Below are 17,230 nucleotides of genomic sequence, written 5' to 3'. Positions count from 1 at the left end.
TGAGGATGTAACCCTTGGAATAAAGAATACTTTTATCTAGGAATCCCATTCACATTTTAGTTTTCCTCAGACTCACACCGGCCGTTTCCTTTAGCTCTTATGTGAAATTACTGGAAAACATGAGCAACTTGCTAGGAATGTATTTTAAAGGAAGACTTATACAGGCATGTAAGACAAATGGGATTTGAGCACAGCACACATAGGCACTCAAAAGAGGGCAGCCTATATTTTCAAAAATGGCTCCAGATTTTGGGGGCCTGACCTGAAATACCTCAAAGGGGCCTGGTTTTCTGACAGTGACGAGCACCCGCCCTGTCTCGAGTTGGACACTTCAAAATTAAGGCCCCAAGCCAGTTTGGATCACGTAGGCCAAGGCGACTACAGTACTTCTATATGTTTCAGAATGTCTCTAGCAAGGAGGCACTAGTTGTATGAGTAACTCTCCTTAGTAATTAACTAGCACGGGACTAAGTGTGAAAAGGAGAATTCCAAACACCAACGTTACCCTGGTCATAATTGTCACTTTCATCCTCATCTTCCTGGATCTGTTCGCCCTTTATCTCATCTTCCACAAGGGCTATTATTTCATCAGTGTCTTCCAAAACCAGGTATTTGATCGGCGCACCCTGGGGAAGAGAAAAATACCAGCTGGGACACAAGGGCATTTATTTGCACCTGTGCTCTGGAATGGCTGGAGTTGCTGCCATATAAAATGGAGGCAAGGGGGCGCTCAATGGCACCATGTGGCCACTTTTTGTTTGTTTTTGGACATGTCAGTAGACTTCTAGGGCTGCTGCACATGGCTCCACACTCTCACATTCGGCAGCTGGAACGTCAGGCATCCAAGTCGAGATGCCTCTGCAGTTCCTCCTCCTGCCCGGAGGGTCGCTGTAGTGTCCGCTGGGTGACTCTCCTCTTCCCCTCTCCTATTCCCCTGGCAAACTTACAGTCAGCACAGAGCAGCTGGCAAGAACTGGGAGCAACAGCAACAAACTGGGGAGACAATGCTGCCACAAGAACTACCCTGCCAACACCCCTTCCCCGATGGGAGTTACCCTGCAGGGTTCAGTATTGGGACCAGGCAGTTCCTACTGTCTCTGGACTGTAGCTTTAAAACCCCATATTAATACTAATCTAGAGGGTTCCCAGCCCTGTGGTTTGCCATTAATGTGCTCCAGCCACTGGCACTGGTGAAAAAGGAGAACTGAAGCAAGCCTCTTTTTCATGCAGATCTTACTCAAAACACACCTGATTGTTGCCTTGCCTGCGTCCGTTTTCCCTCCAGTGACAGACCTGTGTGCGCTTGGCTGCCGGCCTCGATCAGGAGGCTACATTAGTGTCACATGACCCGCGAAAAGCTGCCGACCGGCTAACACCTGCTTTTGCAGATGTCTACAAATTATGCAACACGTTCACTCGAAACTCTGCTCTGCAGGTGGATACAATCGCCTGTCCATTTCAGACAAACTGCTGGGGCCACGGGCAGTTCCCCTGAGATGATCAAGAATGTTAACGGAACGCTGATGCATTATTGGTCTTCCCAGAAAATAAGAATTCTAACGAACGTTTGCAGCGGAGTAACCACAACCCTGACACGGAGAAGGATTCTAGCATAGAAAGGTCTCCCATTCAGATCGGAGTCCAAGAACTTTTCCTTCCCCTAACTTAGATTCGTGCCCGGATTCTACCTTCTTCCTCTGTTACAAACCATAAAGCAAAGGCCTGCTTTGTGTAACATGAACATCTACTCTTCCGCTAAGGGGTTATTTTGTGCAGCACCACGAAATACCCTTATTAATTTGTATTTATGTGCTTGGTGCTGTACAAGACATACAATACAGACAGCCCCTGCAATCGCAACTTGCAATCAAAATAAGACTGAAATCTATCAGAGAGGAATTGGAACTGTGACTACAATCTTGACAGCTTTCTGTTTTACATACCTCAGGTAATCATACAATTCCCACCTAGGGACCACCTGGGCACCTCACAAGCTTGTAACCTATTTTTTCTACAAAACACCCCTGTGAGGCAGTGCTACTACGCCATTTTACAGGTGAGGAACTCAGGCACCGGGCAGCTACGTGACTTGCCCACGGTCACAAAGAAAATCTGTAGCAGGGCAGGGACTAGCACCCAGAGCTCCAAGTTAGTGCCCTCACCACTGGATGATCCTTCTTCAGTGATGAACTTTTGAACAAATCTGGGCCCAGCTCCTGCCCCCCTGACAGATTTTTGCCCCTGATCCCTAAATGGCCCCCTCAAGAATTGAACTCACAACTGGGGGGTTTAGCAGGCCAATGCTCAAACTACTGAGCTATCCCTCCCCCCGTATAATGAATCCACCTCCATGAGAGGCGCTGGTGACAAAACAATATAGAAATGAGGATTTCACAACCACAACGGTTGAGAGGTGGATTCTTGCCAGACAGGATGCTATCCAACCAAGTTTCCTTTAACCATCTTAAGATCTGTGTTTCTGGTGATAGTGGGTGCTATTAGGACAGGATGTGAATTCCTGCTTCTCAGGTAACGACTGCTCTTTTAATCTGGCTGCAGACGAAGGCCGTAGGCTTAGGCTTTACAATATGGCTGCAGACAAAGGCCTTATCCTGGTGCCCTAATGTGTGCAGGTAACACAATGTGGGCGGGAGGAGCTCTCCCATCGACACAACGCTGTCTGCACGGGGGCGTTAGGTCGGTAGAACTGTGTCGCGCTGGGTGGTGGATTTTTCACACCCCTCAGCGACGTACTTATACCAATGTACGTTTATAGTGTAGACCTGGCCAGTAGCTCAGTGTTGGCAGCCATGAGCAGCCCTACACTAACGAGCCCGGGCCGATATGCATTGATAAGGGAAGAAATGTCAGTTTTACGCGTCCAAGGGGATTGGTTAAAGAATAGCGAGGAAAACAATCGTGAAAAAAATAACACCTTGAACTTCTGCCGGGAAGTGCACTATGTTAAAGCAATCAGATTAAACGTGAACCAATCGTGTCATGAATAAATACAACAACTAACCTCTTCTGCTGTCTTGAGGGCTATGTTAGATTGGAGAAAAACGTTCAGATGTACGGAGTCCCTGTCAAAATATAAATCAGATGTTAAATGGTGTCATGGATAAAGCAACATTCTCCCCTGGATACTGCCTAACTCCTGGGCACTGGTGCTTCTCTAGCAGCACAGGGGTGCTGTCAGTGTCTGACCCTCTAATCAAGGGGAGATAACAGGCTACCTTTGCCCACCCCCTCCTCAGCTGCGCAGCCCTGGATCTAGGCCAGTGTGTCTTGGATATTTCTTTCAAAGTAAAGCAGAGAAGCATGTGAAATCTAGCGGTGCCGTTTTGAAGGGCATGGGTTTCAAAAGTGGCATTGGCCTGACTCTGCTCCCACTGAAGTCAGAGGGAGTTTTACCACTGGATGCAGGGAGAGCAGAGTTAGACTAGCGGCTACTGAGGCTACAGAGGCTGCCAGGAGCCCCGGAGGTAGTTCCAGCAGGCATCAGAGAGGAATCTGACGGATGACCAAAGCCAAACCCAGAAGTAAAGGCTCTGCACAAGCTGCCACAGTGCAACTTCTGAGAGGTCAGCAGTCAGGGCTTTTGCAAAGTGCGCGGCCATCACCTTGTCCCCCCTCCTCACAGAGTGCAAGCACATTGCCATGAGATGCCTGAGAGTTCAGAGTTACCAGGCGGCAAAAGCACAGGGTCTTCCAAGCGGCCCTATGACAACCCAGCTCACTGATAATAGCATCACAAATAGCAAACAGATCCTACTTGGAGTTCTGTCATGCAGAGAGTCCAGCACACACTCTGGGCTAGCATCCACGACTCCTGTCCCTTCCTGGGTTTTCCTTTACTCATAATTTAAAAACAAAACACAATCCTTTGTCTGAGCTTCTTCCCAAATTGGCCATTGCTCCTTCCTGTGTTACCACACAGCCCCTCTGACTCGGAGAGAGGCATAAACCCTTTTATACTCCGGGGCTGATGCTAATGAGGCCAGCCTGGTCTGACTGCCAAGAGGAGTCAGCAAAACAGCTCCACATGCAGGGACCAATAACTTGACAACTTGTCAAGGGGCCTGTTCTGGTTCTCATTTACTCTTGTATAAGTCCAGTGTAATTCCACTGACTTCACTGGTTATTCTGAAGCTATACCGGTGTAACAGAACAGAACATGTAGCACTTGTTAGTCAGCCTGAATACAACACAAAGATATAAGTCACCTTCAAAAGAAGGATTGCTCATAGGAGACCATCATATTACTGAGCTTATATACCTTGACAAGAGGGCAACTCCTGCTTTCCCCAGCAGCTGCCACGCAACAAACTCAGCAGTTCTCTTATCAACTTCATAGGTCTCCTTCTGACTGAGAATAAACACCAGCGGCAGACCGAGCTGTAGGTGAACAGTTGAAACCTTTTCGGGATCTTCAGCAACTTCAGTCTAGAGAAGAGATACAATTAAATGGTTAAATATCGGCACGGGGTAGGTTAGTGATCACCCATAGGTGATTAACAAGCTTAGATTTTAGATAAGTTATGCAAAGTAGATAATGAGATACTATTTTAGTTTATCCTAAATAAATAGGATTCAATCACCCCCAAACCAACATCTGGAACACTGCCATCTGAATACGCCCATTAGGGTTGATATTTAAATGGAGGAGCATCTTGTGCATTGAAATGCTGACAATTTAGGTGGAAACGTTCATAGATTTTAAGACCAGACGGGACCACTGGGATCATCTCGTCTGACCTCCTGCATAACCCAGGCCATGGGTCTTCCCTCACTTGATTCCTGCTTCAAGTCCAAGCGGCGTGGTTAAACTGGAGCAGATCTTTTGGGAAAAACATCCAATCCGGATTTTAAAATTGCCGGTGATGGAGAATCCACCACACCCCTAGGTCGGTTGCTTCAATGGTTAATTACCCTCACTATTAAAACGCTGCACCTTATTATCTGTGACCATTGACCCCCAGCACCATAATCCCTACGGTGGCTTAGAAAATCCCACCAGGAATGCGCAGTACGACCTGGATTCTTTTTCCCTCCCTGTTTTCATCATGCTGCTGCAGCTAGCACATGACCACTGATCTTCTGCATGACAGACCCAGGCATGACTGATCTTCTGCATGACCGTGCCAGGGCACAGAACGCCCCCAACGAAGGGTGTCCCATGCCCCCGGGGGGGTCTCGTTCTGACCCGTTTCCCCACGTCTAGCTCAGCGGAGGGGATCTGAAGCTGCGGTTGCACTGGCCCAGGCACCTTGCAGCCACAGGGCAGTCTCTGCTGGTGTGAACCCATGGAAGTCAATTTACACAGCCAGAGTATCCGCCCTTGAACGTCTGCAGGGACATAAACACCCTCTGCAGAGCTCTGAGGCCGGCTCCTGAGTTCTCTCTCTCCCCTGCCCCTCTGGAGGGTACAATACCCTCTGCAGGGCTCCCAACCAACACACTAAAGCCCAGGGATCCAACCCAGGTCCCACTGAAATCAGTGGGAGTTTTGCCATTGACTTCAGTGGGGTCAAGATTTACACCCCAGGCCTTGCCCATGGAGTTGCTCTGGGCTTCCTGCCCCAGCTGCAGGCTAGCCTCGGGTGCTTTCATGCAGTGCAGATGATGGCGAGTATCATTTAAACCCATACCACAATGGGTGCTGCCATCAGTTTGAGATACGTGTGGATGTTCAGCGTGGCCAGTGATTGCACCATGGGAGTCCTCCTACACGGCTGGGTCAGATCCGGGACCCGCTGACAATGGCAGAAGAAGAGTCGAGCAGACAATGCATCAGAATCTTCATGGCTAGAGGAGAAAAACAATACACTGAGACTGTGTTTGTCACAGTGCTGGGTACATGCCCCCATGTCTCCTCTCAGTGATCCAGCCAGGGCAGCCATTCTTGGCTTCCAGCTCCCCTGCCGCGGCCTTTCTGGGTGGAGACGGGTGTTTCTCTCCCTTCTGACCAGGGTATGTCCAGGCTGCACCGTGCCTTGCCTTCCCTGTATATTTCCCAGCAGAGACGGGCTGCCCAAGCGCACCTGCTGGCTTTCCTTTCAGAGATGGGTAAGAGGTGTCATTGCTACAGTGACACGGTCCCGCACAGCACTGCCGATCCGAGCCTGCTGTATTCGCAAGGTACAAAGAATTCCAGAGAAACCACGTTAAAAATCAATAAAAGAGTCTACCCGCCTGCTAATAAGCTTATCGGGGCTCACCCCAACCCGAATCTGGGCTCCGGCAGGAGCAGTCCTTCAGCACCCCACCCCAGGGCGATTCCTTGTGGTTTCAGGTTCATCACAGCTTCAGCTCAGAACAAGCACCCAGGCTTACAGGCCCAGGCTTTCCCTTTCCTAAGGATTGGGGCCCCTCGGGGACCAGGGTCCTATTCCTTTGCTGGATCAGGAAGAAGGCCCTGAGCCAGTTTAAAACCAGGCCATTTATCCAAAAATCCTCTTTGTCCATTGATCCCTGGAGAATTCACTTTGAACTAGTATAGGCACACCTCCCCAGGGGGTGGCTTCACAGGGCTGACAACTGGAGGAATTACGTTAGCCTCCAACTTATACTAGGGAAGGTACATACAGCTCCACAACACATACACAGTGGCGTTGTTAATACACTGGAGTCCAAAGATATTAACCCTAATTCAATAAGGTTTGCCTTAATTCATTAAAGTTTATCTTAATTCCATGAGGTCTGTGCAGGATATGGAAGGACGTTGTCAGTCTGCCACAGAGTTCACTACTGTCTCTATGCAAGGGACACCACTATAGGGCCTAACCACATCAGCCACGCCATCAGGGGCTCGTTCACCTGCACATCTACCAATGTGATATATGCCATCATGTGCCAGCAATGCCCCTCTGCCATGTACATTGGCCAAACCGGACAGGCTCTACGCAAAAGAATTAATGGACACAAATCTGACATCAGGAATCATAACATTCAAAAACCAGTAGGAGAGCACTTCAGTCTCCCTGGACACTCAATAACAGACTTAAAAGTGGCCATTCTTCAACAAAAAAACTTCAGAAACAGACTTCAATGAGAAACTGCAGAACTGGAATTAATTTGCAAACTTGACACCATCAAATTAGGGCTGAATAAAGACTGGGAGTGGCTGGGTCACTACAAAAAATAATTTCCCCTCTGTTGATATTCACAACTTCTTGTCAACTTTTGGAAATGGGCCACATCCACCATGATTGAATTGGCCTCATTAGCACTGACCCCCCCACTTGGTAAGGCAACTCCCATCTTTTCATGTGTTGTATATTTAGACCTGCTACTGTATTTTCCACTCCATGCATCTGATGAAGTGGATTCTAGCTCACAGAAGCTTATGCCCAAATAAATTTGTTAGTCTCCAAGGTGCCACAAGGACTCCTCATTGTTTTTACTGTATTTAAGACATCCCAAAATTATTATTATTGTTTGTATTACTGTAATCCCTACGAATCCTTATCACGGACCAGGATCCCATTGGTTAGGTGCTCTACATACACAGACCAAACACAGTCCCTGCCCCAAGGACATTACAATCTAAGCGTTAGACAAGAGACAGCTGATAGATACAGGAGTACCAGGAAACAATGATGGGAAATACCGGTCAACACACAGACCAAGAGCCTAACTGTGGTCAGGGTTTTTGTAGGCGTCACGGCAAAGGAGAGTTTTGAGAAGGGTCTGGAGGCTAAGTGGGTGGCTTTGTGGATGCTCCCAAGCGTGTGGGGCGGCGTGGCAGAAAACACGAAGGCGGTTGTTTGAAAATTTGACAAGCGGAGGAGCGAGGCTGGCATGACGGCTGAGCAGAGATGAGCATCGACAGAGAATGAGAGATGAGGGCTAGGGTGGGCAGAGACCATGAAGGGCCCTGAAAGCGAAGACAAGCTTGTGTTTGATGCAACAGAGAAAGGAGAGCCAAAATCCGCCACAAGATTTTAAAGTTAGCAAGAACAGACAACGCTCAAATTCAAAGGTAATCCGGTGGGTGTTCAAGACTCTGGGGTCTATTCGACCAATCCTAGCATTAAGATGCAGTATGGTGCCAAAATAGTTTTTAAAACCTATGCATATTACCAAACTACCCTCTACCGGGAGTCGAATGGCCTCGCTCCATTGAAATCAGAGCTGGGGAGCTGGCCCCATTGATTTCAATGGTGGTGGAAGTCAGACTTCAAGTCTATTTCATTCTTTCTCATAAAGAAAAATGCCATGGGATCTACTCTGTAATTGGCTACAATAGGAATCCTCATGTGAGAAAGGATTACTCACAGGAGTAAGGGTTTATAGGGCTGGGCTCATGGTGTTTTACATCTGACAACTTGGGATTCATTAATTACATTTACAACCCTGTATGAACCATTTCTTGGCCTTTAAACTAAAATCAAAAGTAGCTTCAGTTTAGGAAAGGCAGCGTTGCCTAGCAGATAGAGCATTAGCCTAGGACTCAGGAGACCTGGGTTCTTTCCTGTCTCTGCTGCTGGGTGACCTTGGGCAAGTCACTTCCCTACTTTGTTCCTCAGTTTCCCCATTTGTAAAATTGGGCTAATGACATTGACCTCCTTTGCAAAGCGCTTTGAGATCTACTGATGACAAGCGCTATAGGACAGCTAAATATAAGTTTTATTCTATTAATACATAATAGTTCCTGCTCTTGCAGCAGGATGGATTCATTGGGCCGGATGCTTACTTGGTAATAATTGGTGTAGTGCCTCTGACATCCATGGAGCTACTCTGGTTTACACCAGCTGCGGATCCTGTTCTGATAATAGATGTTCTTCTTTAACTACTACAAGTCTAGGCTCCTATGTCAATGTTCTAAAAAAACTGCAACCATGCCACCTAGTGGACAGCCAGATAACTCGATCAAAGATAACGTTTCCTCATTAGTATGTCATGCTTTACGCTATTGCAATGTGGAAAGCAAAAGTTGCCCTATTTAGCAAAGTCAATCCTCACTTTAGGATATGACGAGAATGATTTTCTTTGTTAGACATTGGCTGGTGAAAGGGTAAATATAAGTGTCCTTTGGCAGACATGTCTGATAAAAGCTCATAGATCCATAGAGTCCAAGGCCAGACAGGACCATTGTCACCATGTGGTCTGATCTCCCGTACCACACAGGCCAGAGAACTTCCCAAACTAATTCCTAGATCAGAACTTTTAGAAAAAACATCCAATCTTGATTTTAAAATTGTCACTGATGGAAAATCTACTACAACCCATGGTAAATTGTTCCAATGGTTAATTACTCTCACCATTAATGTGCGCTTTATTTCCAGTCTGAATTTGTCTAGCTTCAATTTCCAGCCATTGGATCATGTTAGACTTTTGTCTGCTAGACTAAAGAGCCCATTATTAAACATTTCTTCCCCATGTCACCTCTTAACTTTCTCTGTTAGCTAACTAGATTGAGCTCTGTGAATCTATCACCACAAGGCAGGTTTTCTAATCCTTTAATCATTCTTGTGGCTCTTGTCCTGGAGGGATAGCTCAATGGTTTGAGCATTGGCCTGCTAAACCCAGAGTTGTGAGTTCAATCCTTAAGGGGACCATTTAGGGATCTGGGGCAAAAATCTCTCTGGGGATTGGTCCTGCTTTGAGCAGGGGGTTGGACTAGATGACCTCCTGAGGTCCCTTCCAACCCTGATATTCTATGAACTCTGTCAAATGTATTTAATCCCAGCTATTCCTTTATAGTCACCCATCCAAGTCTAGGCAATATCATTGGTATGAAAAGGCGGCGGGGGGAAGTTAACAGGGAGCCAAGAAATGACACAATGATCTGAATCCCAAACCTTTCCATGGAGTTTTTCAAATGTCAAGTCTCTGTGTTCACAAGTGAGGACAAGACAATAATTGTGGAACGTGGAAGCCAATCAAAGTGTTCACCTGAGCACTCCACATAAGCATGTGAACATAAGGGGTTGCATCTTGGGAAAATGCAAGCAATAGCAAAACTCCCATTTACTTCAACAGGACCAGGATCCAGTTGACACTCTCCTTCCCTTCACTTCTCCTGCACAACCTCATGCTGGAGATCTCCTAGTCTCCTTGACGTTAAGGCCAGAAGAGATCGTTATGATCATCCACTCTGACGTCCTGCATAAGCCAGGCCATAGAATGTCACCTAGGGATTCCTGCACTAGAGGGAACTAACTGCCCTCAAGCCCAATAAGCGGTGGTTGAACTAGAGCATCCATTGGATGGGCCAAAGCCACAACACCACTCTCTAAAGGGAACCCGTTAAGTCCTGACGTCTCTGCACCCTGCCTCAGAACAGTGTTCGTGTGTGGCCATCACTTGACTTCCATGGTGCCTTACACTCATGTCCCTTGACTTCAGTGGAACCAGGCTTGGCCCAAAAGAAATAGCTTGTTTAGATTCCAGTTTTCAACCTTTAATAAGTGGAACAGGAGTACTTGTGGCACCTTAGAGACTAACAAATTTATTAGAGCATAAGCTTTCGTGGACTACAGCCAACTTCATCAGATGCAAGTGGGCTGTAGTCCATGAAAGCTTATGCTCTAATAAATTTGTTAGTCTCTAAGGTGCCACAAGTACTCCTGTTCTTTTTGCAGATACAGACTAACACGGCTGCTACTCTGAAACCTTTAATAAGTGGGCGGTTTGGTCCAGTGGCTAGGGCCCGAGCTTAGCAGCTGGGAGACCGAGGGTCAGTTCCCTGCTTGACCACAGAGTGCCCATGTTGCTTGGGGCAAGTTGCTGTGTGCCTTGTTCATTGTGCCTCAAATAGGGATACTAGCATTGTTGTTGTGAGGTGCTCAGACCCTATGACCCCCAAGGTCACAGAAATGCCTAAAAAACATAAACCAACCTGTGTGATAGTCCCATCCAGTCTAACCTGGGTGAGGTTTTTCGGAGTGAGCCAGACGCTGATTCCCTGTGTTTTCCAACACCCACAGACGTACTATACTGTCGTCAAACTTTGGGCCAGCTCCTCAGCGGGTGTAAACTGGTTCTGCTCCAGTGAAATCAAGGCTGCTGCACTAATTCACAGCAGCAGAGGACTGAGCGCCGTACGTCCCTCTGCAATAGCTGAGGGCCCTGCTGAGCCAGGAGCCCCCCCACAAAGAGCTGTTGGCGTCATGAGCACCTACACTCCCTGTCTCTTTATGCTGCAGCTGGTGGACTAACAGTGCAGCTTTACTCTGAAAGGTGACAGCAGGCCTGCTGCATTCAAAAGTGCTGTATTTTGCCCAAGTCCTCCTGGGGGGAGGTGCCACAGAGCTGTCCCTCCCTCCCTTCCCCACCAGATCTGCAAGTCTGTGCTCTCAAAAGCAAAGGGGGACGACTGGTTGAGTGCCATTCTTGCAACTGTGTTAACTTGCAGCCAAATCAAGGGGCTCCCATCAGAGCCCACCTCAGTGTGACTGAAAAGTCTTATGAATTGCCCCGAAAATGAATCTCTCTCAATTTGTAGCTTGAATGTTTCAAACAATAAGCAGGAGGGTGGGAGAGGGTCACTGAGAGGGGACCTGGCCCGGAGGAGAATCTCCCCCTGTCCAGCCAAACTCAAGCACTGACTGCGGATTGTTTGCATCAGAGTCCAGTCCAGCCAAGCTCAAGCTGGATTCCCTTTGAAAGAAGCAAAGTGAAGGGAAACCCACTGACACTGCAGCAGCTGAGATCGAGAGCAGCTCCTCGGGCTCCGGGGCCCCACGGGGAGGAAGACAGGCAGCATTCCTGACTCCGTTTTGTCAGGGGGGCCGTGTATTTCATTGCTGATCCGGGATCGGCGGCACAAGTCACTTCTGGAAACCTTTGCAAGTTTCCATGTGACGCAAAGGAATGGGTGGCATTAGCCGTGCTTTGGGAGAGTCCCATAGCGCCACTGATGTCTATGGCATGTCACTACGAAACATCGACAAGGGACCAGAGGTGATACCCTGGCCCCACCAAAATCAATGGAAAACTCCCACTGACTTCAGGGTTTCACCCCATAGTTTTTAAAGCTGGAAACCTCAGTAAAATCCACGTGTCAGAGGGACACCGAGCTTCAGTGGGGCAGGGCAGCCCCAGTTGCCAATTTTCTGTGTTAAACCATCCCTGGGACCACTGAGTAAAAGACGGCCTTGTGTCTAAGGCTCTGGCCTGGAACTCAGGAGAGCTGGGTGCAAGTCCCAGCTCTGCCACAGCCTGCCTGTGTAACCCTAGGTCAGTCACATCATCTCTCCGTGCCTTCCTCCCCCGTCTGTGAAGCGGGGACGATACTTCCCCCACCTCATGGTGAGACTGAATTCATTGATGTATGCGACTCTCCAGTAAGAGGAGCCACGTCGGCGCGTAGACAGAAATTGTGCCAGTCTATCGAGTGCTGGGAAAATAGGTTCTGATCCCGCTGACATCAACAGAAGCCGAGGTGGCTCAATGCCTCACAGAATCAGGTGCACAGAGTGGTCTGATCTTCCACCCAGAAACATCAGCTTCCTCACGTTAGTGTTCTGTCCCTCCCTGCTCAGCCCCAGAATCCTGACCTCTGGCTCCGTGTGTGACTGACAGAGCCACCAGCTCTTCCCTGGTCTGACTTTCAGGGGTTGCTTAACGTTGTAAATGTGGGGGGTTAAAACATCCAGGATGAGAGATGGGCACCACAGCCAGTTGAGGAGGAAAAGACACAAGTCCTGAAGAACAAAGCTTGGCCCTCAGACCCCGAGATAGCTACAGGCCTGGCAGTCAGAAAAAACAGCTCTTCACTGGTAAAGTGACTGCATTTGCTAGGGAGATCAGTGAGAAGCTGCCAGTGTGCCATCCCTGATGGTTTTTACAGTATTTGGAGCACAGCTGCATTTTCAGTTCAACGTTAGGGCAAAGGCTTGTGCTAGTTCTACTGACACTAACCTGGTTCACCCGCGTCTGCTGCTCCAACCGCAAAAAAACAGATTCTGCCACATTTACAGCAAAGCGTTCTCTCCTCCGCGAGTAGTCTCCTTCATTTCAACGGGGCTATTTATGGAGCACTCAGAACCTGGGTCTGCGCTTCTTCCCACCTGGGACTGTGACCAAACCAAACCAACAGCATAAGCCGTTCAGATGAGTCCCTTTCTCCGACCGTTATACCCACCCAATGTCCTTCGCCAGCGCCGCTTCTGTGGTTAAAACAAACTGGTGGGCAGTACCATATACAAAAGCAGCTTCCATTACTGCTCTGTGCTCTAAAAAAAAAAAAAAAAAAAGGGTTCCAGTTAATACATTCTTAGCCCACTCCCTCACCCACGCGAAATATTACAGCCCAGATTTTTGGAATCGGCGTAAAAAAAAAATATATGCCTGACTAATTGGCACGCATTTCAGTATACTCTGCATGGTGAAATGCATCTTTCTTTTAAACAGAAATAAAGATGTTTGGAGATCTGGGTCAGAAACTCAGTTCTGCACTATCTTATCAAAAAACAGAAAAAGCTCCTGAAGGGATATTAAGATGGAAGGTTGATTTTAGTACCTGGCGTTCCAATCGCTGGCACATAGGCAAAGACAACATTTGATCTTCCCTTCAGAGAATTCTCTAGATTCTGAAGCTCCACCAGTGTTGTAATATATTTAACTTCGTTAAAGAGAAGGGCGCTGAGAAGACATAAAAATCTCATTTACAGCATTCTTCAAAAGCAACCAGAAAATTTTCACCCACAACTGCAGGCACAGAGCAGAGCAGGTGCACCTCTGGCTACCTGCCTCATGAAGCAGCAGATGCAACTGCTCCGATTTGCCCCGAAATAGTCCCCCAGGATGTACCGAGTTCATGTTTATGCAAAGCGTCAGGCAACAAGCGAAAAAACAAAGCAAATGATTTCACACAGATGAATGTTCGCTCTACTTACAACAGGGTATTGGCTACAATGGCATTCACGTCGAACAGGGCATCTGTGGGGAATTCTCTGAGCAATACGTTACCTCTAGGAAAGAGAACAACCAACCAAGTCATAAATCAACATAGAGGTTATTTATCCATGTAGCTGTACTTCCTAGTTCCTGATTCTTTTTGCAGATTCTAAGCCCAGACGGGATCATTCTGATTATGCCGTCTGACCTCCAGCATAACAGGCCGTAGAATTCCTGCACTGAGCTCAGTGCCTTTGGTTGAACTAGTGCATTTATCTTTTAGACAGACATCGCCCAAAATGCTCATCTGAGAGGAGACAAGAGACTCCTCTTAAATTGGACAGGTCAGTTAAAAGGAAAGCGTTTGTGCAAGGGATATGAACGTCTATGGGAGTTGGGCACCTAACTCACTTAGGTGCTTTTGGTGGTGTCTTCAATCTAACAAGCCTGCAAGAGATCCAGAACGAATCCTGTATTAGCCCACTTTGCATTAACTTCAGTGCACTTTGGATCAGATCCTTTGTCAGGTAGGGAGACCGATCAGTGGTGAGCAAATGTAACCCATGCTTACTCTGAGTGGTGCTCTGTCCCCCTCTAGTGGTGGTTGGGCCACATAAGGTAGAGCTGACTGGGAATTTTTCATCAGTGTTTTTCAACTGAAAATCCAATTTTCACAAAATATTTTTGACAAATATTTTCAGTTTTTCACCAGGAAAATCTAAATGAAATATTTCATTTTTGATCAGGTCAATAGCTCCTGAGCCATGCAGTGCCTCGTGGGAGTTGTAATTTGGGTGCCTCGGCCCCCATTCTCCTCCATGGGCCAGGCTCCCCGGCTGAACTACATTTCCCATGATGCATCATGGTCTGACCTCTGGCTGAACCTCTACAGTGCATCAAGGGAGTCCTATAACCATGGTGCATGCAGTCATATAACCATGGGAGATGCAGTCCAGTTTTTTTCCCCATAATGAAATCCTGCAGTCTAGCAGACTCTCGTCTCTGTTCCTTGTAATTTCAGCCTCCTGGTTTGTTAAAAAGAAACAAAAAAGTGTTCACTTACATGCCAGTTCTTGGTGTAAAATGACCGCAGTTGCCTTGTATAAATATTTGCTTCCTCCAGAATAACACCAAGCAACTTATCTCTAACAAAGTCAAGAAAATCACACTAAATTCACCCAGGCACCTCTTGTAAGGTCTAACCCATTCCTTCCATTCCCATCCAGTACTATTACAGGGCAGTGATCTATCTAGGGATACCTAAACCTACCTGGGCATGGGGATGGAGGGGGGGTGGACCAGGTGACCTCTTGAGGTCCCTTCCAGCCCTACATTTCTAGGACTCTATAAGAGCGATTTGTGGTATCCATTCCAGCTATTCACCTAAGCCACAATTTTAAATTGAATTTTCCATACTGATTCATCATTGAAAGCTAAAGGTTCCTCCCTGTACTTCCTGGATAATCTGAGAGGCTTCTAGGACTGGCAGACAGCTTGTCTGCTACTAATGGGCCTGATCTAAAATGGAGGTCTTTCCACTAGTTTCAAAGGATCATGGTGGAAAGTGTCTCCTTCGTTGCTACAGCCTTCCAGTGCTGGACATGTCAGCTTGCTGACGTGGTTTCCTTAAAACCTTGCAACAGAGAACCTTTCAAAAACAGTATTTTATTTAGTCACTAGCATGTAATAAAACTCCATTCACCTGAACAGGTACGCTTTCATTAAGGCATTTTCTTTCCCACAATATCTTGATACATCTTCGAGACAATTAACCTGGGTATTTAAAACAAGTCGTTATAAATCTTGACGCATAGACAGATACCTACAAATATATAAAGTTGGAAGCATTTTATGGTCCAACTGTATGAAAGAGAATTTTTTAAACCTATTGTAATAGGCAAAAATGCAATGAAGTGATACTGTGAATGGGATCCAGTGTTATGATTAAGATTTTACAAGCACAAAAGTCAGGAAATTCCAAGTCATGGTTCTCAAACAAACATAATTTAGCTACCTTCATTCAGTTTCACCCAGTTACTCCTATAGTAAGCCCAAACTATGTTTGATAGCTAAGTGCTAATTTGCGTAGGATAACACTTAACAGAAAAGGCCGAGGAAAATTTCTTTATACTTCTCCTCAAAATATTTGGACTGAAAGCAAGCGTGTGAAATTTCAGCCAAAAGGTCATCTTTTAGAAAACTGAACCTGCCTCAGGATAAGGATTAAAGGTTCAGTTGGTTGCAAAATGGTGTTTTTTTCCCCCACAGTAAATGTAGATTTTTTTCAGCCAAAATCTGAATATTGAAAATATTACTATTTAGAAATGCTGACATAGTGCCTCCCATTGTCCTCTGTAGGCAGGGCTCGGACTACATCGCCCATGATGCACCATGACCTCCCCTACTAAAGATGGGAGGGGATGCATCATGGGAGTCCCTTGCCACGATCCATGCAGGGAGACCCCTGCACTCACACAGAACCCAACGGAGCTTAATGGAGTTCCATGCAAGCCAGGGGTTTGCCAGCAGAGAGCCAACTCTGAGAGCAGAGAGCCCCCAGAGAGCAGGGTTGGACAGATGACAACAGCACCTTCTCAACTAGCTGCTTAGCATTGCTAGTGCTGCAGTTTAGAGGTGACTGCTGTGAACACATTAATACATCTGTTCCGCAGACAGTGACAACATAACCACCTGTACGGAGAACTGTCCCGCGTGCCCATGTGATCAGAATTACAGCCCCACCAGAGAGCAGCCGCGTTATTGAGGAGTCTACATTTCTCAGCTAGGAAAACAAATGACATGTTCATTTACCTTCACCACTGAAATCCCATAATCCTGAAGAGCTCCGACCGAGTTCTCTAGCTGTTCCAGAAACAGACGGACACCTGGAGAAACTGAAACACCAATAAGAGCTGGTTTCTCTAGATCTCTGGCCCTCTTGAGTATCAGGTAGAGTAGCTAGAACAAAACCTAATGTCACCTAATCTCTCTGGAGCAGACTGAGTTACCCTGACTCACACTGAGTAGTAGCTTGCTCCACAAGTCTCCCCACTGATTTCAGCAGGGCTACTAATCAACACAGACACGGGTATGACAAGCTGGCCTTATTTGCCTCAGTTTCCCATTTTACAGAGAGGGGCAATGTTACTTCCTGTTTCCCCAAGGAGGCACTTTTGGAGAGAAATACAACCCCCTTTTGGCAAGCTAGTCCACAGAAGGAGTTCCTTACGCGCACACAGAGCTCCGATGAAGGCAACGGGGGTCTGACAAAGACACAGAGATCTGCCCAGGCAGCTCAAACTGCGGGATCGGTGCGTCCAACAGGAACAACAGTAGGAAAGCGCTCGCCTCCTCACATTTCTATGATCATCAGGAATATGCC

The 17,230-nt window shown here is 47.1% G+C and overlaps 1 protein-coding gene across 5 annotated transcripts in view; it reads right to left on the bottom strand.

Annotated features, from left to right (window-relative positions):
* Positions 1–17,230, bottom strand: part of TXNDC16 (thioredoxin domain containing 16) — an 82,961-nt gene that overhangs the window by 46,123 nt on the left and 19,608 nt on the right. For 4 of the 5 annotated variants that reach the window (XM_054025643.1, XM_054025642.1, XM_054025645.1 and 1 more), the window contains 9 exons: positions 16,660–16,742; positions 15,551–15,621; positions 13,848–13,922; positions 13,472–13,593; positions 13,094–13,184; positions 5,652–5,808; positions 4,280–4,446; positions 3,023–3,083; positions 506–626 (listed from right to left, as the gene is read on the bottom strand). In XM_054025643.1, coding sequence (XP_053881618.1) covers positions 506–626; positions 3,023–3,083; positions 4,280–4,446; positions 5,652–5,808; positions 13,094–13,184; positions 13,472–13,593; positions 13,848–13,922; positions 15,551–15,621; positions 16,660–16,742 — 948 coding nt within the window. Of the gene's footprint in view, positions 1–505; positions 627–3,022; positions 3,084–4,279; positions 4,447–5,651; positions 5,809–13,093; positions 13,185–13,471; positions 13,594–13,847; positions 13,923–14,911; positions 14,989–15,550; positions 15,622–16,659; positions 16,743–17,230 lie in introns of those variants that run through there. The other variant, XM_054025647.1, reaches the window with a different exon arrangement.

Source organism: Malaclemys terrapin, chromosome 4 (genome assembly GCF_027887155.1).
Source record: "Malaclemys terrapin pileata isolate rMalTer1 chromosome 4, rMalTer1.hap1, whole genome shotgun sequence".
Classification (NCBI taxonomy): Eukaryota; Metazoa; Chordata; order Testudines; family Emydidae; genus Malaclemys; species Malaclemys terrapin.
Note: the sequence above shows the minus strand (reverse complement) of the source record. Positions and strands in the feature narration are given on the sequence as shown.